This window comes from Gasterosteus aculeatus, chromosome 3 (genome assembly GCF_964276395.1).
Source record: "Gasterosteus aculeatus chromosome 3, fGasAcu3.hap1.1, whole genome shotgun sequence".
Lineage (NCBI taxonomy): Eukaryota > Metazoa > Chordata > Actinopteri > Perciformes > Gasterosteidae > Gasterosteus > Gasterosteus aculeatus.
In genome coordinates, this window is record NC_135690.1 from 14,696,569 (window position 1) to 14,723,860 (window position 27,292).

At 44.5% G+C, this 27,292-nt stretch overlaps 1 protein-coding gene and 1 long non-coding RNA gene across 5 annotated transcripts; one reads left to right on the plus strand and one right to left on the minus strand.

The window, feature by feature from the left end:
* gata6 (GATA binding protein 6) lies at nucleotides 1-19,676 on the minus strand. 4 transcript variants are annotated; one of them, XM_078099592.1, is made up of 8 exons: nucleotides 17,482-19,676; nucleotides 15,887-16,794; nucleotides 15,278-15,450; nucleotides 14,428-14,553; nucleotides 14,229-14,316; nucleotides 14,020-14,117; nucleotides 11,485-13,710; nucleotides 1-4,141 (listed from the first exon to the last, which is right to left on the minus strand). In XM_078099592.1, exons 2-7 carry the CDS (start codon nucleotides 16,734-16,736, stop codon nucleotides 13,555-13,557), a joined length of 1,491 nt encoding a protein of 496 aa, XP_077955718.1. In that variant the 5' UTR covers nucleotides 16,737-16,794; nucleotides 17,482-19,676; the 3' UTR covers nucleotides 1-4,141; nucleotides 11,485-13,554. The 4 variants fall into 4 exon arrangements, with proteins under 4 accessions (XP_077955718.1, XP_077955720.1, XP_077955721.1 ...); XM_078099594.1 differs by having other exon boundaries at nucleotides 14,020-14,060; nucleotides 17,482-17,662; XM_078099595.1 differs by having other exon boundaries at nucleotides 14,020-14,060; nucleotides 16,920-17,495.
* On the plus strand, nucleotides 17,586-26,060 carry LOC144405535 (uncharacterized). Its single transcript, XR_013467179.1, has 2 exons — nucleotides 17,586-17,724; nucleotides 25,652-26,060. It is a non-coding gene; the product is annotated as an uncharacterized LOC144405535 (long non-coding RNA).
* The last annotated feature ends 1,232 nt before the right edge of the window (nucleotides 26,061-27,292 follow it).

The window sequence follows — 27,292 nt, forward strand, 5'->3', positions numbered from 1 at the left end:
TCCAGAAGAAAAAAGGTTTCGCTTTAATGAAACATGAGAAGAACGTGGAAACAAACAGGCCCGACAAAAGCTAAAAATGAAAAATCTGCAAGAATCATTTTCGGTTTAAGATGCAATATTTTTTTTTTTCTAGATTTCACTCCCCGGGATACCCCTCGCCTGGCATTACAAAGTCTTCATTTTCCCTCGCCATTCTTTCCGCCAGGAAGAAATGGGGAGTTAGAACATGCTCTGCCTCTCACACAGGTATGCCACAGTAATTCGGATTAAATGCAAGAACGTTTTTATGCTCCACAGCTTGAAAATACTGATGATTTTTCTCTAAAACACGGGGTAACTGTAAGGTCATTTGCACCAGAACAATTTATTCAACTGAAATTTAAATAAAACAATTTCTTGTAAAAATAAAAAAACAAAACAACAGCCAAAGAAATTATGCTAAAATAAACATGGTTCTTCAAAAAAATAAATAAGTCCAGCTGAATGAAAGGCATGCCCGTTTCGGATGAAGCGAGTTGTGGAATAAAAGGTAAGAAATAACCCTTTATAGTTTCCCATGTAACTGATCAGATTGTCTTGAGGTGACGCAGGGATCGTGTGTTTTGCCCTAAAAATGCCCCAAAATTGTCTTTTTGAGTCCCCCGCCCACACCGCTGCTGGAGGAAATGGAAACAAACTGTGTGGAAATTGAAACATCACCTCTTGAATTTACATTTTTCACCCGTGCAGCGTTGAATTCAGAATCTGTACCACATGGAACGCGCAGTCTGATGAAAACAACGCATTGTTATGTTGTTAAGGTTTCGGAAGCTCTCGAGGGAGGACTCAATCCTCTGTTCTCGTCCCGGCCGGAAACGAGGACACGAATGAGTCAATTCGTTTAAATTCAAAAATCAAAAGTTATTTAATAACTGAACAACGTAATAGGGATTACAATTACAAAGTGAAATACTAAGCGAACAGTGGAATATTTCGCGAAATAGAGAATCCTCTGAGCAAGTCTGAAGTGACTTATCAACGCGGCTGCAGGAGAAGTTCTAACAGTCTTTTCCCCGCCATGGTCCTTTGAAAACTCTTGAGGTGTGTCTTCTTTGGTGCATTTGAATGTCATTGGCCTCTTCTCCAAAGGGTCACCTCCTCCATTGTCCCCTTCACGTCGAGGTGTGAAGCTGCAGCTGTAACCTGAAACCTCTCTGTCCTAGCTGTCCCTCACATTCCAATGCACTCAATGTAGATACAGTTGGCTTTATGCCTCAATGAGTGAACCCAACAAAGCATACATCGTTTAAGTCTTCATCTTATAAATAGTACACTTTCATTACAACAACCCATCATTAATGATCACCGTTCATCACACTTCATCATAAGATCTAAGACAGTTCATGTGGTTCCATTCTCAAGACATTTGCCTCAGTTGGCTGCCTCGCAATAAGTTGTTCATTTTATTACCTGACAGGAGAAAAAACTCCCAAAAAACCCTTTTTGGGGATAAAATTGGGAGAAATCCATAAAGAACGGCAATTGGCATCCGTCCCCAGGTTTTAACATCACATTGTGACAGAATGTAAATGTGTACAGTGTTTATATGATTTAAATGACTATGAATTGTGTTTGATTGAAATTGCATTCACTTAATCTAACATGTTAATGTAATAACTAATATCTAATAACACACAAACTATAATTCTAACGCTAAACATTATTACACGTACTACAAATTCTATGACTAGGGGTGCACTTCTGGCTTAAATCCCTAACAATTCCCTCCTTGCTCACAGTTCACTGTGAGCATCTCCCAAAGACAGAAAAATTTTCATACAGTCACATTCGTCAACAGTGATTGTCCCTCATCATCTACTCGCTACCGATTTCCCTGTATACTAGTCTCACTAAACACAATATCGATCAATCCCTGCAGGAATCCAAGGATGCAGGAGATGCAGCTTCATCCGTAGTGGACTAGATCATGACTGTAACACAAGAAGGGTTAACGCAGACAGGAATGCACTTTTCCGTTGTGCTATAATACTGACAAACCCGTTGGTGAGAGGATTGTCGTCGCCTTAGTTGTCTGCCAGCTGCTGGTTCGAGCTGTCAGTCCAGCCAGTGCTTTGGACACCGATCCGTCAGACGCTGTATTATTAGGAATGAAAGTACAACAGGCAGATCCAAACATTCTACAGACTCCTCCCTTCTCTGCCGAGATCATGTCCAGTGCCATTCTATTTTGCCATGCCATCAAACTAGTCTTATCCAACTGCTCGTGGAGCCCTGTTATGGCATCCCGGGTGAAATTTATGAATCGCTGCTGGTTGTAGTATATGTAATTAATCCAGTCTACATTTTTATTGATTGTCACCCACCAGAAGAAAAAGGATTCTATGCCGCTCGCAATTTGATTCCTGGTTTTAAACTCATCAGGCACCCCTCTGGGCACCCCAATGGCATCTAAGTACACATGACTATCAAATGAGCCCGCAGGACTAGTGGATCTCTTCGCTCTCCTTGTGAGGATGTGTGGTGAAATCAAGTCTTGAAATGAGGTCTCCTTCACTGGAAAGACATAGAATGGCATGATAAGCTGCACTAATGCACAAGTACCCGTCCAATTAGCTGGCAGCGTTGGATAAATAACCTTAGTTCCACACCACCACCAGAGGTCGGCTCTGGAAATCGTCTGATTCAACACACTTGAATATCGAGTGACATTAGCAAACTGAACTGTGGTACAGTTTACTCCTACAATGTCACCTACTTTTATCCCTCCCGTAATCTCTGATACTATGCAATCAAATGTACCATCTGGAACCATAAATTGAGGTGGCGTGCTCAAGGTAGCTGGCGGATAATCCCATTGGAACTCTAGACAAGTATGGTGGACAGGCTGAGTCTGCAGGACAAAGAGCTCCAGTATACATTTGAATATAGGACTTATTGGTCTGATTCTGGAACGTACAGGAGTGGGCATAGGCCTAGGTTGAGAACACACTATACAATCTGTACTGTGCATGTTTGTGGCAGTATACTGTACCCATTGGAGCCATAGATTAGACTCCGAGAATCCAGTTTCCCGTTTTACCACACCCTCCCAAGAAGTGTCAGCTTCAGCTCCAACCTGATCAGCAGTGGATTCCTGTTTGTTAGCAGAGGGTTTAACAACAATCTTAAACAACCCTTGTGGGCTTTCAATATCGTATGTCCCTCCTTTCAACACGTATAGTCCACTGTCCCCCAATTCTGGATTTTTCAATGTGATTATTAGTGGATTGCACAACCCCCCCCCACATTTAGCCAAATCTGGATATCGGTTTTTCCGCATCGTTAAACGGGTTTGCAGCCCAGGTTTAGGACCAGTTTTAGATGACTTCCATCTACCAGTGTGTGCGAACTTCCATTCTGCCTCCTCGCAGTCACAGCCGTACTGCTCCACTGGCTTACCAAACCTGACTCCTGGTCCACATCGGTTGGTGGTGGAACACAAGTATTGGTCCGACCTCCAAAACCTGAGGTCTTGGACTCCGCAGGCTGCAATATCACAATAATCAAATTGAACAGATGCAGTTATATTTTCCTTGAATGTCAACGTGAGAGCAATTGCTGCTTGGATGTTAGGTGGTAAGGAAACATCTTGTCGACTGGGATGGGATAGATCACTTACAGACGTCATGTCATCGTCACCTGTGTGAACAGCTGCACTTCCCCGAACTGAACTTGAACCCCCTACTACCAACTGATACTTACGCTGTGGGCGAGACATTTTCTGCTGCTTTGTCCCCTCCTGTGTCTTTTGGCTCTGAATTAACTTGCCTGGTATTTAATCGGGTCTCCGCAAGGGTTTGGCTTGGTGCCTTAGCAGGTGCACAATGTGTGAGATGATGCCAAGTGGCTCCCGCTTTACCTTTCACCTTTACCGAGTGTGACGTTGCCAATACTACCTCCCAAGGACCGGTCCACCTTGGATCACTCCACTTGCGTTTATGGGCCTTAATCCACACCCAGCTTCCTGGCGGTATGACTGGAACCTGCTTCCCTTGGCTGGCGGCTGTCTCTGCGTTCGTCACCTTCGTCTCCTTCCTAGCTACTTCTGCACAGTCATGACCACCCTCAGTAGGTGGCAATCCAGATGTCATATTCACACCTTCTGATGTGAAAGAGAGATGGGGCTGGGTCAATATACCAGATATCCTAGCCCCTCTCATAGCTGTCAGAGTGAAAGCTTGTGTGTCTAGATAAGCTACAACACCGTGGTCTGTGTGGACCTTCAAAGGATGACACATTACCAAGTATGCAGTCTTCTGTACCGCTCGAGCTATTGCGGCCAAATGTCTGGTGCAGCCTACTTGTCCTAGTTCTATGGGATCTAATTTAGAACTGTGATAAGCCAAAACCGCTCTCCCCTCCTTCTGTCCAAATGTTCCCCCGTGAATGTGTCTAATGCTGCTTAGTTTTATCTTGGTGATGCTTGGTCATTGCAACCGAATAGCCGCTCTGAATTCAAAATCCTCAAGTTCTGTTACTGTAATATCGTTGGCGTATGTTTGTTTGAACATTCTTATCATATGTGTTTATCAAGTGTCCCAGCAGTTCCCTTGCCTTCTCTAATCTGGAAATTGTGTGTCACATTAGCTCAGTGTTTGTGGATTCCTTCGTTGTATGTGTGCCTATACTTCTCCTCCTTGATGTTCCTCTGTTGGAACATCTGTTGTTGTCAGCGGTTTGGTCAGATGACACGTAGCTGTCATCCTAGACGTGTGATTAAGCTTCACGCTCCCTCCTTGGACCTCGGATCACCTCAGTTCCTGTGAGCAGACTGCTCTGCTAACCGGAGGTCCCATTAGGACAAGATTCCCCAATCGGCTGTTGAATAGAGAAGCACAAGTGGTGCAGCTATGTGTGCGTGTGTGTAGGTGTGTCTAGATGTGCGTGTGAGTGTGTGTGTGTGTGTGTGTGTGTGTGTTCTCCCAATTCATGTTGCTCTTTCTTCTGGTTTACCAAACTCTTCAAGCAAACAAGTTCTACCATCTAGTGTGTGCATATTTAACATAACTGGAACTCAACCTTTTACCCACTTATTTCCCAGTTTTAGCTATTTCTTTTAATGTGGAGTAATTGTATCATCTGTGTGTCTCATCAGTCCTTGTGTCAGTGTATGAGAAGAGCAATGTCATTACACATTCGTTCCAGGAAGAAAAGTTCAGGTTGGATATCCCTGCGTTGGCCATCGTCTGCTGTTATCCCTAAAATGCCACTTGAGTAGCTAAACTCTAACATCTAGTGTTTTCCTAAAAACATTCCAATCAATTCGTGAGTTGTTTCATCAATAGAAAGACTGTATGTTCTTAACACCTTAAATCAATGTCATCTACACATCTCTGTTGTTTAGAATCTTATGATTGTGTTTTTCACTGCATGCAATAATGTTCCCAAATCGGCAGATACTCTTGTTATATTCTGTTCTCCCCCAGTCCCTCATGTTGAGGTAGGTGTAAAAGCATCCCTTCACATAGCCTTTGGTGATGCTAATCAACCCCAGGCCACCTCCTGGCTTATCCAACAACGTCGTAAAACCCCCTCAACGCCGTTTCTACTGGGTGTCGTTGCCGATCTGGACCGTCTCGCATTGGAGTCGCCTGTTCCTACTGAAAAGCAAAACATAGTTAACAATTGCCATGCACATGTATTCGAGGAAAAATGTGTCAGTAAATTCATCATAGTGAAATAATTCCCCCCATACCAACCGTGTGTGATTCTTAAACCTGTTGGGTGACTCTGAGATGAAATACAACCTGTGGATGGATTTTATGGCTCCGACACTTCCCCAGGATTCCTCCTCTTATCAGTCGTTGGTTTAGGGAGGTCTGCTCACTCCCTCCTCGACCATGAGTCGCCATCCCCTTTCAACCTCTGCATCCACTTTGAAATCTATCCTCGTCCCTAATTCACTCCCATCTCAGCATCTGCCTGTTGTTTCTTTTATTGGGAGCTAAACTCCCAACAAAGTCATCATTTGTCCTGACTCCTGATGTTCACCTGATGGTGGAAGGAGTTCCCTAATGAACATAATAAACACACATAGCTACCTACTACTACAACTGAAGAATTAGCACCTGGATGACACTCACAAATGTTGCTTTCTTAGAAGGAGAAATCCCTTCTTTGTTCTTGCTGTTCTGGTTCTGTTCCCTCTTGTTCAAATTCACTTCCTGCAAGTCACTTTGGATTAGAGCCTCAGCTGAATGAAGAATGTGATGCGTTGACGTAAAGAATGCCTCTGCATATCTTTATCTGCTCCTAGAGTATTTACACACTGTTTTGAAAAATTGCCTTTCTCAAACGGCCTTGTTTCCAACCGATTTGAGGAGCCATTCATATATAGAAATTTGGAATCTTTGACATAACTGATTATTGACCCCCATAGTCAACTCATGAAAAATTAACACCAATATTGCCTTCGCGTCCCCGTTCAATGATCTCTTTGAGTTTTTGCTTGTAGGTCTCACCCTCATGGTGTATGACTGTTCCATGTCTTCATGAACTAATTGACCAACCAAGTTCTCTTTGTTCATTCTAACCTCGAAGCAATCTGCTCATTCCAAGTTTACACAAAAATGTTACCCCACATTCTCACCCTCACAGTCAATTTCTTCTCCTTTTACCTTCAGCCTGTTTGCTCTGTCATGATGAGTCATCACCTTTGAAAACCTATGCATTACTGCATAACTCTTCTACCTGTTTTTCCCATTTTTACACTTCCATTTACCCTTGGTCATACTATCAAACACCTGCGTGTGTCTCTCATAACATTTCAACCTACTTTTCTTTTCTCTGCTTACTTCCCCATTAAAATAAACCATTCAATGGCCTCACTGAAGGCCTACATCATTACAGTCAATTTGCTGACCTTTGTGACCACTTTCACAAGTGGTCGAGCATTTGCAGTATCAGTCTCTAAAACTTCAATCAATGTATCAGAATGTGAACCTCAAACCCCGGTGATATCAACAAAGGTTCTCCAAACCCTTCAGGGTCATAAAACAACAATGAAGATTGTGAGTCCCTTGATCCCAAAAACTACCAGGAGATAATAAATCAACTTAGCATCAGACCCATCTGTTCCAGACCCCCCTCCAGTGTTAATCTCCACTTTTATTGCTCTTCAGCCCAAAAGCAAAGCAGAGGGTGGGAGACGTGTCTGTTACCTGCAAACACAAACTCAGCTCATGCTTAGTTTGATCCAATCCATTCATTCATTAATGATAGATCACCAACCTCTCATGGTTAGCGTATCCAAATGTAAGGGTGTACTACTTTCTGAACATTACAGGATGACCGTCTGTAACAAATTTCCATAGTTCGTGTACTGGTGCTATAAATATTCCTTTGATCAGACATTTGCTTCCATCATCAAGATACTGTATCAAGTGTATCGTGCACTATACACTCAATAGCAGCACTCAACAATTTACCGCCCATCTCTGAATTCAGGAGAAAACTCGAAAAACTACAAACATTATTCCAAAAAATCGACAATATATACAACAACTCTCCTAATTCTTTATCACCTTCATTCCTCATTTAAATCTTACACAACCTTATCTCTTAATTTTCAATGACTGATTTCCTTTTTTTTAAATCAATCTTCCCTACGGGTTTAAGTCTAGTTTCAGCTGACACTCTCAGCAGTGTATAATCTCTAGGCTCCATTTTTCTACCTGGAATGTGAGTCGTAAACCGTGGAGGCCGAGGGTGCTTATCTGAGCTGTTGGAAAGCAGCGGGGGTCGGTGTGTCACCAGTTAGTTGTTTAGGGCTCGTCTGCTTTGTCTCCATCAAAGCAAGTGGCATCTGTTGCTGTGGTCACCACATATGGGGAGGTGGAGGCTGGGGTGTGCCCAACCTCTGGTTCTGCCTGGGCTGCATTTGACGGGAAGACCGTGGAGGAGCTGCACTGAACTGCATGTTCGTTGGACATATTCTTGACCAATGACCCGTCTGTCCGCATAAGTAGCATTCATCTCCTCTTCCCCTATTATTTCCACGTCCTCTGCCTCTGCGCTGAGGTGGTGGTTGCTGGTCAACCATTGAACGGTCTCTGACTGCTGGGGCTGGATATTGGGCCTCTGGAGGAACGGGGTATTGAGGTTGTTCATCTCTCACCGACAGTTGTTTCCTGACTCTCTGTTTTTTCGTTGCTTCTGCATCTGCTGCTGCCAGTTGGATCTTCAGGAGTCGATGCGTCATCGTCCCCAGTTCTTCTTGCCTCCTTGTCTCCGCAGCTCTCTGTATTTTGTAGAAGTGGGTTAGATGGTCTCTCCATGTGCTTTCATCCATGTCGTCCAGTCCCACTACTCCCTCCAACGCTGTTTGAACAGCCTGGGGCAAGCCTTGCTGCACAGTGTGTCGCCAGGTTACTGCAGTAGATTTGTTATTGTTGTGTCTTCCTCCTGTGGCCAAATGCCATTCTGTTTCTGCTCTCCTCACGTATTGAGAGATGTCTTCACCTTGTTTCATACTCAGACCCATCAGGATGGACATACTTGGCTTTGTAGGCCAGATGTTTCGCATTGTGGCCCAAAATACTCCTCTGACCTTATCAAATGGAGCCTCATCCTCTTGGTTGGTGGTTCCCGCTCTTGCTTCTAAGGCTCTTAGGTTGACTGTTCCCTCTAGACGGGCTATTAAGGCCCTCATATCTCCAAGTGCCAACTTATCACCTATTGTGTATTTTTCAAAGAGCCGGATCCATGGGTTAGCTCCTTCTCCCAATGGCGGCAGTGCCTTCTCCAGAGCTTCCAGGTCCCGATGGCTCCAGGGCACAAACTCGCTCTGACCGTTGGCTTTTCTCAGTAGTGGGCACTGTGGGACAGGGGAGGCTGCAGGTGGCTCATTTCTTACCGGGAGAATGTAGTCTGCATAGCGGTTTGGAGCCTTCTTCACCAGGATACAATGTCTATTGTGATGACATCCTCCATCAGCAACCTCTCCTTCTTTGTCGTTGTTTGGATGGGTCCTCTGCACGTGTATTTTGATAGACAGGAGTCCTGAAGTAATATACAGCTCCTCTGCGGCCTCCTGGTATTCACTTGGTGTTTTACGGCCATGTTCACAGCTACCTGCTTCCTCCTCTCTGGCCCTGACAAGCAGTTCCTGAGTCGTAAGCGCAGCCATCATGCAACCTGGAATACTCTAAACAACCGCTAAGCTGCCCCTTCTGTCCTAGGTGTTACTCTGTCACTAACAGCAGGAAAAACCAAACCAAGTCACCTCCAACAGCTGTCCGAGGAAATGTCAAATCGAACCATCGACTAGAATCGACACAGTAAAACAAATAACCAAATCTAAAAAGCAAGGAGGGCAATTTACAACATCAAATCAGTCCAATAACTGCCGTGTAATTTACTAAAGTATCTTGTTAGACCACTAGGTTAAATCAACTTATCAGTACCTCTAACCTCAAAATCGAATCAATCACGGAACTGTAAAAATTAGTATAATCAATGATCCACGCCAAAGACTATGATTACAATTAAACAGAGGAAAAAGAGAAAGAATTAACTATATCTCAAATCAAAACTCAATCTTCATTCAAAATTCAAAAGTCTAAAAATTAAACTTCAATAAAGTTAATCTTGATGTCTAAAAATGAATTACTCCAAATTATTAATCAAGGTTACAAAATTATTCAAAGTTATGATGATACAGTCAAACTGCCGGCAATATTGATCAGGAAGTAGAGCAGAAGCACTCCCCCACAAATGTCGCCAGAGATTATACCATAATATAAACAATGATCCACCCCCAACCCAGAGACAATGCAATGACGTCAATCTGGTTTCAGCTAAACATTGGAGATCGAAATCAAACAATTCATAACAGCTTCTCAAAAGCACCACATCAAAATTAAATCAACCTCCAATTCCAATCCAAAATCGATGCAGAACTATAGTACAAACCAAATTCAACGTGACATTACAGCACTTTAATGTTTCAATTAAACGTCAACACCAAACCAGATATCCGTCAAATTATCTTATCAATCTTTACACTATCCTAGTAAGTAAAGGCAAATGTGCATCAAAGTCAACGTCCGAACACGGAGCAAGTGAAGAAATTGAACTCCCCCTCTTGTAATTCCCTCTTACGCCCACCAGATGGCACACTCACGGGCTTTCCCCTCACGATGTGCACTTACTCCAACCACATGAGGCGCTGTTCAGCCGATAGCTGAAGATCGAACACAGAACTACCAAAGAGGAAGTGCCTCACACCTCAGCACATGGATCGTAAAACGCCGTGTGCCGGCGTAGCGAAGAACAATGGGCTCAAGCTAACTGCTAAGCCACGATGTGGTCAAGCTATCAGCACCCGCAAGCCCCGCTATTTCCCCAGTGGAATTACCAATGAGACCCCGTTAGCCGCTAGCACGGCAGCCCACGTGGTCCGGGTTGGACTGCTCACCAACACCTTGATATGCTACGGTTTTACAACCCGACGCCGGAGATGATCAGTCTCCAGTTCGGATTCTATACATATATATACACTGTTAAACAATCACATACGCGTATTAAAACATAATTTGGAACATCCATACATCAATCAAGCACATGCACCCCGCAACTCCAACACTCACGCACCACGTACTAACACTCACTCACACTCACACCACATGCAGATGTATATACACTATCATTTACACTAAAGCGCATATCCGCCACCCACCCCCTTCTAGACAACCTATATACCTAATTCATAGGATTTCTAGAGGGTGGAAAATGATAAGCAGATCTTACCAGTCGATGCTGGATTTCTCCTTTACTATAACCTCCACCAGTCGCCGCTGGATTATAACTTTAAGCAGGACTCCTGGCCTCTAAATTCAAGGCAGGACTCCGGGCCTTCAACCCTTTCTTATCATCAGGACTCCAGGCCTCCAAAGCTTCAAGCTTCCTTAATCTTATCCGTAAGCCAATTCCGTAGAGCAAGCTCCCCCCCCCCAATCTATTAAATCCTGCAATACCTAATTGTGAAGGACTTTATGCACAGAGAGGGGAAATGAAGAGAAGAGTCTTCTCTAAAGACGCCGTAATTATTGTGGGAAACCTAGTGGACAACATGCGCATCGTCACACCTCATGCGAACCCCCTAACCAATCCCATACGGGTCTACTTCTATGATTTTATCCTGCTGGTCTTTATGTCTCAGCAGACCAGTTCGCCGCCTGGATTTTTCTAACGCTCTAAGTGTGTACCTGAACGCACCAAACGCGCGTGTTTGGAATTTCTAAAAGCCGGCTCCCATTCGCATTCACTTTGCAAAAGTATGTCCCCATTGTTATTCAATATCAGCTTATTATATTCACCCAAGTCATCAATGCACTAGCCTTTAGCCTTTAGCATCTAAGGCCTTGCCTCATGGCCGACTGCCAGCACCACTCTAAATCTTCCCAAACCTACCTATCACAGAATTCATGAAAAAGTTTGTTTTACCTTGTTTGTACCCGTGGTACTTGCAGTCAAACCTCTCAGCAACGCCTTCCCCCAACGAGAGCCCCACGTTGGGCGCCAACTGTTAAGGTTTCGGAAGCTCTCGAGGGAGGACTCAATCCTCTGTTCTCGTCCCGGCCGGAAACGAGGACACGAATGAGTCAATTCGTTTAAATTCAAAAATCAAAAGTTATTTAATAACTGAACAACGTAATAGGGATTACAATTACAAAGTGAAATACTAAGCGAACAGTGGAATATTTCGCGAAATAGAGAATCCTCTGAGCAAGTCTGAAGTGACTTATCAACGCGGCTGCAGGAGAAGTTCTAACAGTCTTTTCCCCGCCATGGTCCTTTGAAAACTCTTGAGGTGTGTCTTCTTTGGTGCATTTGAATGTCATTGGCCTCTTCTCCAAAGGGTCACCTCCTCCATTGTCCCCTTCACGTCGAGGTGTGAAGCTGCAGCTGTAACCTGAAACCTCTCTGTCCTAGCTGTCCCTCACATTCCAATGCACTCAATGTAGATACAGTTGGCTTTATGCCTCAATGAGTGAACCCAACAAAGCATACATCGTTTAAGTCTTCATCTTATAAATAGTACACTTTCATTACAACAACCCATCATTAATGATCACCGTTCATCACACTTCATCATAAGATCTAAGACAGTTCATGTGGTTCCATTCTCAAGACATTTGCCTCAGTTGGCTGCCTCGCAATAAGTTGTTCATTTTATTACCTGACAGGAGAAAAAACTCCCAAAAAACCCTTTTTGGGGATAAAATTGGGAGAAATCCATAAAGAACGGCAATTGGCATCCGTCCCCAGGTTTTAACATCACATTGTGACAGAATGTAAATGTGTACAGTGTTTATATGATTTAAATGACTATGAATTGTGTTTGATTGAAATTGCATTCACTTAATCTAACATGTTAATGTAATAACTAATATCTAATAACACACAAACTATAATTCTAACGCTAAACATTATTACACGTACTACAAATTCTATGACTAGGGGTGCACTTCTGGCTTAAATCCCTAACAATGTATATAACTTGTATATAACATTCCCTTTTTCAGTCAACAACTGCAGATGCATTGTGAAAAGTACACATTTTACAGTGAGTCAGTTTTTACAGTCAACAGTCTTCTTTTGCAGTTTATGTATTGTAACGTAAAGGTCAGTAGGCCCACAGCTATTCCCGATGCGCTTACAAGCCATCCAACTGCTTCACATGTAAAATAGTTTCTGTAGTACCTTAGTTCTACCCAATCAGAGCTGACACTTCAGAATAAAAAAAATGGGCTGAAAGAGTTGATTATCGGGATTATTTCAGTAAATAATTAAACAAAACCACTAGATGACACAGTCATTTATACCCTGTTTAAACCAAACTAGTTTCAGTCAAATACAGTAAGAGCTTTCAGTGGAAAACGTGCAGATTCAACACTACTGTATTAAAAACAACCAGAAAGAAAATAGAAAAGAAGACATCAGAATGGTTTAACTTCTACTCTATATTGATATCTTTATTAACAATCATAGCCATGTTTTCAACAATGGAAGATTTATAAATATGTTTCTCTTGTGATTCATAAAAGTTGTCTTGGCACTTATGGCATGATTCCAGTTGTGGAAAAAAAAACAAAATAATCTAAAATGTCCTCACAGAATATAGCGCTTTACGAAGCAGTGATATCCAATCAACAGCTTTTTCTTCGGAGAGGAAATCCATTATGTACATGATGACTTCTTTTCTTTTTTTTTTTTTTTTAAAGGAGATCTGGTTCTGCGCCGTGGTGGATGCGATGAGACATTGAGTGCACGGCAGGTCCAGAAACCATCCAGAGGAGGCCCGGTGGTTGACCGGCGGGATCCCCCACACCAACCTGGAGACCAATCCCAGCTATTCCAAGCTCGGCTCACGCTTGCAGGGGGACTGAAGGTCGCCTCACCCTCCTCCTCACCCCCTCAAGCAAACGTCGCCCCCCCCTCGAACGCTTCCACACTACGTAGTATCCAGACAGAGGGTCCAGGGGTCTGCCGTCCTCCCGGAGATTGAGATGTTCAAGCTAAGGCCATCGGGCACCAGGGTTCAACCCTCACCGACGCTCCATCTGATGGCTGGGACAGACCCACGCTGGTGTACAGGCTGTCCTGTCCCGGGTACTTCACCGCCGGGCCGCTTCCTTCCCCCGAGCCGGACAGCACGGACGAACTGACCTGCAACACCAAAGGCAAATGTCAACTATTAGTTTAGCTGTGTGTGGTCGGACGCGTGTTGGAAATGAAAGGCGGAATGTGCTCTGTGTTTGGCCTTTGGACCGAGACTACACCGAAAAAGCTTTAGCTCAGAGCTGATCTCACTGCACGGTGACATCAAAAAACAACATCTCATCTCAAAAAACAACTCATGTGGCAAAAGACACAAATACTAAGTTGAACTATTTTGATTTGAATTTTTCAAAAGACGTATAAATGTAAAAAAAAAAAAAAAAACATGGTGGTAGTATAAATAATGACATGTCTTACCCCTGACACCTGTCCCGTGGGAGAGCTGGTTTTCGAGCAATCTTCAGAATTTGAGGAAGAGGTGGATGTGGGAGTCATAGAGACAGAGTTGTTATTTCCTAAAAGATATATACGTAAAATATATTGTTGAGATCATATTGTTTAAAGAAAACAACGTTTTGATGATAATTCCGCACAATGAAAGTGATTAATAATTCTCCGTGACTCACCAGAGGATCCCTTTGTTTTACTCAAGGTCTTGGGTTTCCTTTTTCTCGTCTGGATTCCCTCTTTCTTCATGGCGAGCGGCCGAGGCACCTGCGCATATCATCGATTTCAGATTATCAATTTCGGATTCGTGATTGCGTTCGATCTCATCAAAGTGTGGCGCCGCGGCTGAAATAAATGCGCCGTGAACTGTTGACTCACCCCGTGCAGTTTAGTGTAGAGGCCACACGCGTTACACACGGGCTCCCCCTCCGCGTTCCTGCGCCACAAAGTGGTCGTGCTGGTTTGACAGTTGGCGCAGGACAGGCCGATTCTTCTGGAGGTCGACTGGAGACACATTGAATGCATGATTATAATCACTTTAACTGTAACGGACGTTGTGGTAATTAATGGAGGCTGTGGCGTTAAAATAAAATGTATTTAAAGTTAGTGCCACACTCCCCTAATTCAATTACACGTCGGCCATTCACGCCCTATTTCCTAAGCAGTCCTATAATGATCTCCAATAAACTGCCATTTAGCCATTTCGGTTTTGACAGGATGTTTATTTTTAAGGAGTGACTTCGGGTTCCCTGTCAAAAAAACTGTGCGTAATGCGCGCAATGGCACCAGGAAAATATCTGCCCTGGTTGTTGGATTAACCAAACACAAGCACTGAATACGACGAGTGATTAAAAGCTTGATTAATTACGTTACAATTGTGCAGGGGTTTGATTTATTTAAATCAATGGCCTCGGTTAAACTAAATTATGACACATTAAAAACAGAAATCTCCCAAACCTGCATTTCCTTAATTTATATTATTTACATTTAGTTAATTTATGAATTATTTGATTCAATGCAGATGTGCGTTAGCCTACATGATTAAACTAAAATGATTAGGGGGGGGGGGGGCTGCTGTAGCTTGATTAATGGCAAAGCGTTTATTTTCTCTTTTACACCTATGGATGTCACCGTCGATGCACCCCAGCCGTCGTTTGAAGCGATTAGGGTGGAAAATTGAGTGCTTGAGGGCCCCCCCTTCCCCCCACCCCTCTCCCCCCTTGCTCACCGTCCGTTTCTGTGGTTTAATTAATGGCCGACTGAGCCCATTCATTTTGCTGTAGAGGCCGCAGGCGTTGCAGAGAAAGTGGCCCGTGCCGTCGCGCCTCCAGAGCGGCGTGGAGATGGAGCCGCAGTTGACGCACTCTCTGCTCTCCCCCATGTCGTCGAGGATGTCTGAAACTGAAAAGAGAGAGACTTCGGTCAGCAAACGCGAAACTTTAGAACGTTCAACTGTCTTCTTGGACTTCTAGCAATCATGAGTGAAACCAACCAGATGTGATCTCATCCATCCATGTCTGTATGTTTGAACACTTGTATACTATTTAACAGTTACACATATTTTGGCCAAACATTTTTCTGAATATTCTGGCAGAATTAAGCTCAATTTCGCCGGTGTTAATTTATAAAACCCACTTCTGGGTGGTTTGATTATTTTTGTTGTTACTTTTTATTCTGGCCTGGACGAATTTGAGTTTCGATGCTTTCTCAGATGGCGCATTAGCATTTGCACGCCCGATTAAAGGAATGTAGTCTTTGTCCCAGACTGCGAGAATAGAAACTGTCCCATCACGACCCTTCCTACTTTGCATTCTCTCTGGCATTTCTCCTTTCTCACCCCCGTTTGGTCCCCGAATCAAGGGCGCGCCTCTGCTCTGCAAGGTGTGCAGCATCGTGTTGTCGAAAGGCCCCCCGGTCCAAGGCGAGGGGAGCTGGGACAGCTGCGGCGCCACATACGAAGAGTACGGATTCGCGTAGGTTCCACCGAGGGACCGGGACAGGCCGTACTGGTCCCTGCCGCTCACGTTCAGCGTGTTCCCGTAGCCGGTGTCCCTGGGCGCGCCGTTGTTCATGGGCGGGCTCGGAGGGTAGTGGAACCGACTGGCGGCGTGGGGGCTCCCGGTGCTGTATGACGGGCTCTCCGGGGCCGACTGGGACCACACCGAGTGGCTGGAGACGGCGTGGCTGGGTTGCGCCGTGCCGCCGGCCTGCAGGTAGGAGAGGCTGGGTATCATGGGGCCCACCCGGGAGCTGGGCACGTACACGGGGGAGTTCGGGTTGGAGTGCATATAACCGCCGGAGGAGGAATCATATCCAGTCTGGCTCTGCGCCGCGGCGATGGCCAGTGTTTGGTACATGTCGCTCGGGTCCACCAGCAAGCTGGCCTTGTGCGCCGCGCTGGTGAGGACAAGTTTGCTGCCCTGGTCTAAATCCGTGAACAGCGGGATGTCCTCGGCGTGCGTCAGGGTGTTGCCGTGGTGTCCGAAGTGAACGTAGGAGTGTAGTGACCTGCCGTCGGGGCGCCGGTGCCCCAGAGAGTCAAGGTCGATCGGAGGTGTCCTCAGCTCCTCCGAGGTGGGACCGTCCCTCCTGCTGTCCCCGGACAGGTAGGTCTGCTCAGCCGGCGAGCCTGGGCTGCTGGATACTTCTCGCTTGACCATGGACCAGCTGTTTTCGCCCAGGTCCATCCAGGAGCCCTTTCCATACACCGTGGGGTGAAGAAAAATCGTGACGGAGTAGTCTACCCTGTAACAGATAATTCAAATAAAAAACAGTTAGGATTTTATGGAATCAGAAGAGAAAAAGCTTCACTTGAAAAGCGATTGTAATTGTTTCCCGAACACGTCTAGATTTTTTTTTTTTTAACTCGCCATTAGTTTCCGGGAAAAAAATCCTCCTCTGTTGCACAACTCGCTTTCATCTTTAAAGCAGCGGCCCACATTCCGCCAACGGAAAATTAAAAAAAAAATAAACCCACTGTGGATCTTGACTATTCCTTCCACGTCCGTAAACATCTGTAAACCCGACAACAAAAAGCCGCCCGGCGCGCGCAGTGACCGCCGCGCGCCCATCGAGCGCTCTTAAAGAGGCGCCGCTGGACGCGTCCACGTCAAATCTCTGTCCTCCCACACGTACCGCACACGCGTACACGTAGCAGATAGGAAACAAAACGCAATATGTCTTCAACAGCAAAAGGAGATAACCGTTTGATAAGACCACCCCCCCCCCCAGCCCAAAAAAAAAAAAAAAACAGATAAGAGCGGGCGGGCTGGAGCGATAAAATAATACCCCGAAATGAAGGCTGAAGTCCTGCGCCGCCAGATGTTTAGTTTGGAACGAAGGAGGAAAAGACAGTGAGGGAGAGAGACAGAGAGAGAGAGAGAGAGGGGGAAGGAGGAGAAGATGAGACGTTAGTCGCTTTCCACCACATACCTTGCTAGTTATGTGCCATCGGTCGCACGAAGTTCCTAATAGTGAGCCGCTGCTGCTCCTGCGCGCAATGGGAAGCGCTGTGGCGGAGTGACGGAGGTCTTTGGGAGGAGGCGCTCCCGGAGGCTGCGGCCGCGGGAGGCGGACCAATCATGTGGAGGGCGAGAGGGCTCAGGAGCGCGATGGGGGTGCCAGCCTTTAAACTCCTCCAATCAATCACACGGAGGGGAAAAGCGAGAGAGGAGGGTGAGGAGAGAGATTTTTTTTTTTTTTGGGGGGGGGGGAAAACTTGTCTCAAATGAAATATAATAATCTGCACAAATGCGTCCAGGTGTCAGAGGGCTTTAAATGCTTCTGAGCGAGATGGAGCGCACGTTGTTACTTGTTTTCTTTGTATTTATTCAACATGTTTTATTTGTTTTTCATATTTCAGTATATTGCTATGAATATGCTTTTTGACAAGCGTTTCTGAAATTTATTCAAAGCTTTCTGTCAATTAAAACGATCAAATGTAACTACATTCAGTCCATTTTAAATGTATTCTCTATCATTTTACCGAAGTGAATTTTTTTACATTTTACTTCCTTTATTCTACATTTTACTCATTTTACTAATTATTGTATTTAGCCCGGGATTATTATGGGAAACTAACTTCTACTATACTTAATGAGATTTATACGTCAATCATATGGTCGGTTGATTTTACAACAATGAAACTATTATCCCACAACAAAATCAAAATCACCCGCTATTTCGTCGTTAATGGACATTTACTAATAACCCAATTATTTCATAAAATATATAACAGCATAACAATTTTTCAGTGTCATAATACTCATAATTCTTTCACCGTTCTTTGTAAAAATAAAAAAAAACATCTTCCACCATTTTCTGATTATTACAAATACATTAAATTTGTATCAAAATGACCATTGGATTTTATTAAAGGGGACAACCTAACGTACGTTCATTTACACGTCTATTCGTATTTAATTTTTTTGGCTCCCGGTCTGATGTCCATTAGAAATAAACGTCTTGATTCGGGCGAACGTTGCTCCTCTCTGTCCATTCTGCATGTTCACCGCGGTGATCAACCCCCCCCCCCCCCCCCCCCCCCTCCTAATTAGTTTATTTAAGTCAGACGCTTTCATTTGGGGAGGGAATCGGCTCGAGCTGCGCAGCGGCACAAACTGGAACCCGCGATGATTCGTTCAGCCGCAATATACATCCGAGGGCGAGTGAAGTGATCAAAAGTAGAGAGGTGTCAATCGAATCATTCACTCATTTACGGCTCGTCCTCGTGCGCGTTCATCAGCGAGGTTAACCAATGGGACCCCGGTTCATCACACTCTCAGCCATTCGGCAGGTATTTGTGTGTGTTTACATTCAGTCTGGATGGGAGATAGCTGAGCTGAGCTCATCTCCACCATTGAGTAATACTACTGCGGCAGTGGGACCTTTTACTAATATGAATCAAAGGGTTCCTGCAGTAGGTTTACTATTGACCGTTTCCCATTTAAAGTACTAATGCCATTAGTACTTTTAAAAACGGAGGCAGCCGCACTCCACCATTAATTGCTAGTTTTGCACAAATATTGCAAATGTGCTTATCAACTTCTACTGCAGACTGGAGGCCTCTCGACAATCTACTATTCAGTACTTGCAGCTGCAGAGCTGGATCCCCAATTTAACATCGTGCAGTATTGCTAAACATCATTATCAAATTGTTTTATTACTATTTTTTATTATTCATTTGAGAAAAAAGGAAATAATACCACGAGCTCCATCACAACCATTACTGTTACTACAACCCACACTATCACGGTCACAATACTACTATTCTTGTACTGTCACAAATAATACACAATACTATATTATTGCATAGAATAATACTAATAATTAGAACATTTGTTTAATTTTATTTATTTATTTATGAATCTCTGAGAGCTCATTCTCGAGTTAAGTGTCTGAAAACGCAGGATTGAATCCCCTTAAATATTTAGGCCTTCACCACAGTGGCCACTAGTTCTGAGATGATATTATTTCTGCTGCTAGTGTCTCAATTGAGATAGTAAATGTCCTGTGTCTCTATAGTGTGGTGGATATGAAGCTCAGCAGAAGTCCCTGGATCTGATTAGGCCGCTGATCCCACACAGCTTTACGCACTAAGCGTGCACCAATTCTTTCAGGGATATACGTATATGTAACAATAGGAACTATAAGTAGGAACTATTGTTTAGTTCCGTGAGTCACACGGACTGTTATTGTGAAACACTGCCTTGTAACCAGACCGAGCACGATGGACCGTACACGCGACGTGAGAATGTATTAAAGTTTACAACCCAGTGAGGTGAGACCTGAAGAGTGTCCTCGTGTTTGTGATTAAACACCGCATTATAACATGGTGGCAGCGGGAGAGGACTCGGTCTGAGTACGTACTGGTTTACTCCGGTCTGAAGAGTGTCAACTGCTGCTAGGTTGAGCCGCTAGCGCGCGACTGCCGTGTGATTCCATGGAGGGACTTAAGCCGCCACAGACGTTGTGTTTGGGCTCCAGCAACCTCTCTAAAACATGGAAGAATTGGAGGGATGAGTTTGTCCTGTATCTGGATCTAACAATGGCTGAAGCTGATGATAAACAGAAGGTAAAACTGTTCAGCTATCTTGTCGGCGAGAGTGGCAGAGAACTTTTGGATACCCTGATGGGCGACACAGCTAGGGATGCATGGAGGATAGAGGACATCGTCACAAAGTTTGATGATCATTGCAACCCCAGTGTGAACGAGATCGTCGAACGCTATTGTTTCTTCACGAGAAATCAGGGCGCCAGTGAAAATATAGACAGTTATGTCACAGAACTGAGACTGCTGGCCAAAACATGCAACTTTGGGACTTTGAGAGACTCGCTCATTCGTGATAGGATTGTGTGTGGTGGTAACAACACGATCATGAGAGAAAGGCTGCTGCGGGAGAAAAACTTGACACTGGACACATGTTTACAACTGTGCAGAGCAGCAGAGCTCTCCAAGGAGAACGTTAAAACCATCACCGGGCCGATGGTTGAAGAGGTGCATGCTGTGCAAGGGGCACAGTACCAGTGGAAAGGCAACGACACAGTGGAGTGTAAATTCTGCGGAAGAACACACGAAAGGACCAAACAGAAATGTCCGGCGTTCGGAAAGAAGTGTGCAAAGTGTGGCAGAGAGAACCACTTTGCAGCCAAATGTAAAGCGAAACCAGACCAAAGGAGGAAGAAAAATGTGAGTACAATAGCAACAGAATATGTGAGTGATGAATATGTTGATATAACATGTATCACTGTGACAGACACTGAGATAGTGGATGCAGTGGAGACGGACTTGGGCAACGATGAAGACCCAGAGAGAGAACAGGATGTGAAAGATAAAACTGTTAAAGAGGACAGTCAGCTTCTCTATGCTGGTATGCTACTAGGCAAAGACATGGTCAAATTCCAAATAGACTGTGGTGCTAGTTGCAACATCATCCCCATTAACCTGCTGAATCCAGACACCGAGCTGGAACACACTAAAAGTGTACTAGTTATGTACAACAAAAGCAAGCTGAAGCCAATGGGGAAATGTAAGATTAAAATAAGGAATCCAAGAAATCACAAACTATATCGCTTGGAGTTCCAAGTGGTGAACACAGACGGTGCAGTGCCTCTGCTGGGTCGGAAAGCCAGTGAGGCGATGAAACTGATTAAAGTGCACCATGAGAATATCATGGCAATGGACAGTATAATCACAACAGGAAAACCGACAACAGGGTGGACGATGGAACAAATCAAAACAAGTTATGCTGACGTGTTCACTGGAGATGGCTGCCTTGGAGGAAAATACAAGATGGAGGTGGACAGCACAGTGAAGCCGGTGCAGCTGCCAAAGAGACGGGTTCCAGTGGCCCTGATGAAACCACTGAAGGAAGAGCTTAGAGACCTGCAACACAGAGGGATAATCACTCCTGTAGAATGCAGCACAGACTGGATCAGTGCTATGGTGGTAGTACAGAAACAGAATGGCAAGCCAAGGGTCTGTATTGATCCCAAACCCTTGAACAAAGCACTAAAACGCAGTCACTTTCCACTTCCAACCATCGAGGACATCTTACCAGATTTGTCAAAAGCTAAAGTGTTCACAGTGTGTGATGTCAAGAGTGGATTCTGGCATGTACAGCTGGAGGAGGAGTCCAGCTATTTGACAACGTTCGCCACTCCATTTGGAAGGTACAGATGGCGGAGGATGCCGATGGGGATAAGTCCGGCCCCTGAAATATTCCAGAGAAAGCTGACACAAGCGCTGGATAATGTACCTGGTCTGTACATTATAGCGGATGACATCCTGATCACAGGACAGGGGGAGACACAAGAGGAAGCGGAACGGGATCACGATGAAAAACTGAAACAGTTTCTCGACAGATGCAGGGAAAAGAACATAAAATTGAATGCAGAAAAGTTCAGACTGCGACAGAAGGAGACCACATACATTGGACACCGCTTGACGACAGATGGACTCAAAGCGGATCCTGAAAAAGTGCGTGCTATCGGGCAGATGCCAGCACCGACGGATGTAAAAGCAGTGCAGAGGCTGATAGGTATGGTTAATTACCTCACCAAGTTTTGCCCACACCTCTCAGACCAATGCAAGGTATTGAGAGACCTGACACACAAGGACAGTGAGTGGACATGGACAACAGAACATGAGGAGGCATTCCTCAACCTGAAAGAGACAATTGCGAATGCTCCAGTATTGAGATATTACAACCCTGAGGAGGAGCTGACCGTACAGTGTGACGCTTCAGACACAGGTTTGGGCGCAGCACTGATGCAGATGGGGAAGCCAGTCGCTTTCGCAAGCAGGGCACTTACACAAACTGAGGGGCGCTATGCCCAAATAGAAAAAGAGTTTTTAGCGGTGGTTTTCAGCATGGAGAAATTCCACCAATACACATATGGCCGCAAAGTCACTGTACAGAGTGATCATAAGCCGTTAGAAACCATTGTACGCAAACCCCTGCTGAGTGCACCCAAAAGGCTGCAAAGCATGATGCTGCGCATACAAAAATATGACTTGGATGTCATTTATGTGCCTGGAAGAGACATGTTACTGGCAGACACTCTCAGCAGAGCCTATCTTCCTGAGAGTACACCGGTGGAAGCTGAGCTGGAGACTGTCAACATGGTGCAACACTTACCGATCTCCTCAGACAGACTACATGACATAAGGTCTGCCACAGAAAAAGACACCACATTGCAGCTTCTCATTAAAACAATGAGCCAGAGATGGCCCAAGGACAAATCACAAGTACCGAGTGAAATCAGGCCTTACTTCTCATTACAAGGAGAATTAAGCCACCAAGATGGAATAGTCTTCAGGGGTGAGCGTGCCGTAATTCCTGACAAGCTGAGATCAGACATCACTGGTCGATTACACTCATCGCATCTGGGTGTTGAAGGATGCCTACGTAGAGCTAGAGAGTGTGTCTACTGGCTGGGCATGAACGACCAGATTAAGACGTATATAGCCAAGTGTGATATCTGCAGGTCAATGGACAATAAACAGCAAAAAGAAACATTGATGTCACATGAGGTTCCAAGCAGGCCATGGGCGAAGGTGGGCACAGATCTGTTTGTGTTTGACAACAAGAACTATCTCATCACTGTGGATTATTGGTCGAACTTTTGGGAAATAGACTACCTGATAGATACCAAATCCACCACAGTGATAAAGAAACTGAAAGCTCATTTTGCCCGCCAAGGCATTCCGGATTCAGTGATGTCAGACAACGGCCCACAATACGCGTCCCAGGACTTCCAAAAATTCTGCGAACTGTGGGGATTTCAGCATGTGACCTCGTCACCTGGCTACCCACAGAGCAATGGCAAAGCAGAATCAGCTGTCAAGACGGCAAAGAGACTTCTCATGAAAGCCAAAGCAGCTGGACAGGATCCTTATCTTGCAATTCTGGACCACCGCAACACACCGTCACAGGGCCTGGATAGTAGCCCAGCACAGCGACTACTCAGTCGCCGTACCAAAACACTGCTGCCAACGAAAGCAACCCTGCTCAGGCCAGAAGTCGTTCAGGTCAGCCAGAAGCTGAAGAACAGGCAGCAACGTCAGGGTACATATTACAACAGATCAGCTAGAGACTTGGACACTCTTGCCACGGGTGACTGTGTGAGGATACAGCCACTCCCACCCAACGCTGTCTGGAGACTAGGCAGGGTGCTGAAGCCAGTTGATGGGAGGTCCTATGAGGTTCAGTTGCAATCTGGAAGTGTCATTAGGAGAAATCGCAGACACCTCAGGCGTGCACCTGGTGTGACCTTTAGTGACCCTCTCGATATGGAGATCAGCATTCCCAGTCAGCCACAGGCTGTGAGACAGGAACCTGCAGAGTCTGTTCCTGTCCCCCACGGTGTAGCAACAGAACATACACCCAGAGACACTGGTGGCGGAGACACCCCTGTCACGACCAGAGCCGGGCGTACAGTGGTGCAGCCACGTCGATATAAGGACTGTGTGGTATCATGCAGATGAATGCTGATGTTTACATGCACCTGACACGTGAAAAGTGTACAAGCGCAAAAGTTATGGTTTATTTGATATTGTTGTGATCATTTGCACATTTCATGTTCGTAGCGAATGGTTGAGTGTTATCTCACTGTGAAATTGGTGGTGCTGTGTTTTTAGTTTGTTATAGGCTATGTTCATCAGTTGCTGAGAGAAGGTTTTATAGATGAGCATATTGAATTGTTTATAATTTAGCAATAGTCAGTGTCAGTATTATAATCGTGCTTGTTGGTCACAGTCAAATGTTGAGATAACAGCTCTAACTCTGAAAAGAGAAAGGATGTAACAATAGGAACTATAAGTAGGAACTATTGTTTAGTTCCGTGAGTCACACGGACTGTTATTGTGAAACACTGCCTTGTAACCAGACCGAGCACGATGGACCGTACACGCGACGTGAGAATGTATTAAAGTTTACAACCCAGTGAGGTGAGACCTGAAGAGTGTCCTCGTGTTTGTGATTAAACACCGCATTATAACAGTATATATATATATATATATATATATATATACATATATAATGTATATATCGTTATATGTACACACGAAGGCGTGCTGTCACGCAGGTCTTCGGTCTTCTGTCCGCTCTCAGATGTAAACACAGGATCAACGCGCGCGCACCGGGTGACAGCCAGAGACATTTTGGAGACGTGGTTTTATCGCAGGGAGTAACCCGACCAACGCGCTACTGTCTCCCGTCCCATCGTCTCCGCGAGCAGTTGTCAGGGAGGTGCGAGAATACAGAATCCTGTTGTTTTTTCTTCTCCTCTTCCCCCCGCCCCCCCTCTCCCCCCCCCACGCTGACCTCCACCTTCTAACTTCTTCTCTTGAGTCTCTCCCGAGTTGATGAACGAGGTGTTGTTCGCAGTGATGTCAAAGTGTGCTGCTCCGACACACACGGAGCCGCTGGGGGAGAAGTGGCACGACGCCGCCCTGTCTCCACGTTTATCCGCGGACGGTCAAACACTGCGCGCCTGCAGCCGAGGCCGCCGCAGGCCTCTAATCCAATTATCTACCCCATCAATTCACAGGAAAAACACGTATTTTGTTATTACAGACGCCGCTTGTAATAAAAGAAGCAATGTGAATAATTGTAATAATCAAACGAATTATGTCATAATAATATTAAAGTGTTAGTTTAATGTTCTTTTTTGCTATTTTAATAATAATCCTGGGTGTTATGTCAGATTGTAGCAATTTTAGTTTCGTTAAAAAAAAACACAACAATACTGTTACTACTTCTAATAATACTACTTGTATAATGCCTCTATTTACATGTGTAATAATGTGTTTGTTCACTGATGAGTGTTTTAACAGGCCACAGGTTTATCTGAATAATGTGTGGTTCTTGCAGGAGTCTAATGGTCGACCCTCTCCAGGTGTCAGTGCCTTATGTACCGACTTGATAATGATTATCTCCTTGTTATAGGCAGCTCCTGATTAGCCAATACTGCTGCCATGTGCACGATGTTAAGGAGATAAGAGGCTGTAACGCTGAGATTTAACAAAACATATTCACATTGTACATAAATAATTCATGCTTATGATGATGGTGACATTTCTTTTTTTAAATTTTTCAAGGTGGCCGGATCGCTCGTTTGTTTCTTTGTAAAGAAAAGCTTCTGCAACAGTTTGGATTTCTGTTCCCTTTGGCTCTTGTGGACATTTGGCGCGCCCTACACACACGGAGGTGTCTGATGTCTGAATTATGATTAATGGGAAACGACTGTAGGTTCATGTAAAACATGGAGGAAAGAGACTCAATTCATCATTTTAATCACCTCTCAGCTGTTTTCTTTTTTTCTTTCGGACAATGAGTGGTTGTATGGAGAGCCAAACGTATTGTAATCGGCTTTTAATTACACTGGTTTTGATTTGTGGAAATACTTACCATTTGAAAGGGTGACGTTTTCACCGGAAAGGATGTTGCAAAATACAATGCACATTTCTTCCCAATAAACCGCCAATAAACTGCATTTTTATCTGCTGATACTGTTCCTCTGATTTATAATGAGAATTATTTAATTCCATGAATACACTGTTTCAGTTATTTAAATCATACACTGGCCTTATTTGAAACACACGCATTTTCAGATTAAATTATTATTAATATTATTATTATTATGGACAATGCGAGGAGCTTGATTGACAAATATTTTAGTTTTATGAAGAAAAATTACAGATTCTTCCAATGTGAAAATAAATATATAAAATTGAGATGCAGATTAAATCACAAACATTTTGTGACAATATGGGTGAGAATGGTTCGGTTTATTCTGTAGATATTAAATTAGACTTTTAAGGTTAATTAATTGTGTATCCATATTTGATTCAAGCATGGCTGTAAAACTGTCAGTATATACAGTAAAAAGTGCATCTTTATTTAAAATTCGAAAAACTATTTTTATATACATTATTATACCAGATTATCTGTGCATAAGCACACACTATGCACAATCCACTTGAGACTCTAACTTTAAACTGGACGTTTTGTTCGTAAAAAAGTTCTCTCATGAACCTGAAAATAAAGAACTCAACTCACGAGTGCATTCGTTCGTTCGGATTTAGATCAATTTATGAGAAAAGTTCTCTGAATTTCCCCCAATATTAAAAAAGCCACAGCACCTGTGCCCCGGCCTTTTATTTATGGCCTCTATATCTTGCTGCTGGGGCCTTTAAAATATTGACCTATTTGCTCTCATTTTATGGAAGACATAGTTAAGTTTTATACCTGCACAGGTTCTGTTTCTCTTCGCCCTTCTATATGGCAGCGTGTCCAGAGCTGCAGGAGCAAAGGCTGCTGGGAGGCCGCCAGCGTCAGACCCTCCTGTTTGAAGTGGTAGATGATTAAACGGGGCCGTGACAGGTGTAAATGCAACCTTTGTCGTTTCGGATGTAGCGTCCTTGCTTCCTCCGCTCGTCCACAATGGAGCGCCTCGCTCGCCCGCTGGCTCACTGCGTGCAGAGTGTGAGTGAGCATTTGTGTGTGACTTTTTTTGTGTGTTCGAGTGTGGAAGTCACTGTGAAAAAAGCGGATTTTCTGGTGGGAAGCTGAGCCTGCTGACAATCCTGCACCGTCACACTCGACACGTGTCTGTGGGGTTTTTGGCCACAAGACGAACAAAATGCCACAAATTACGGCGCACAGTCCACATGCATCCTTGTCTGTGACTCAAGATGGAGGCACATCTGTATCTGTTGTTATGGGTCATCGCTTGTGTA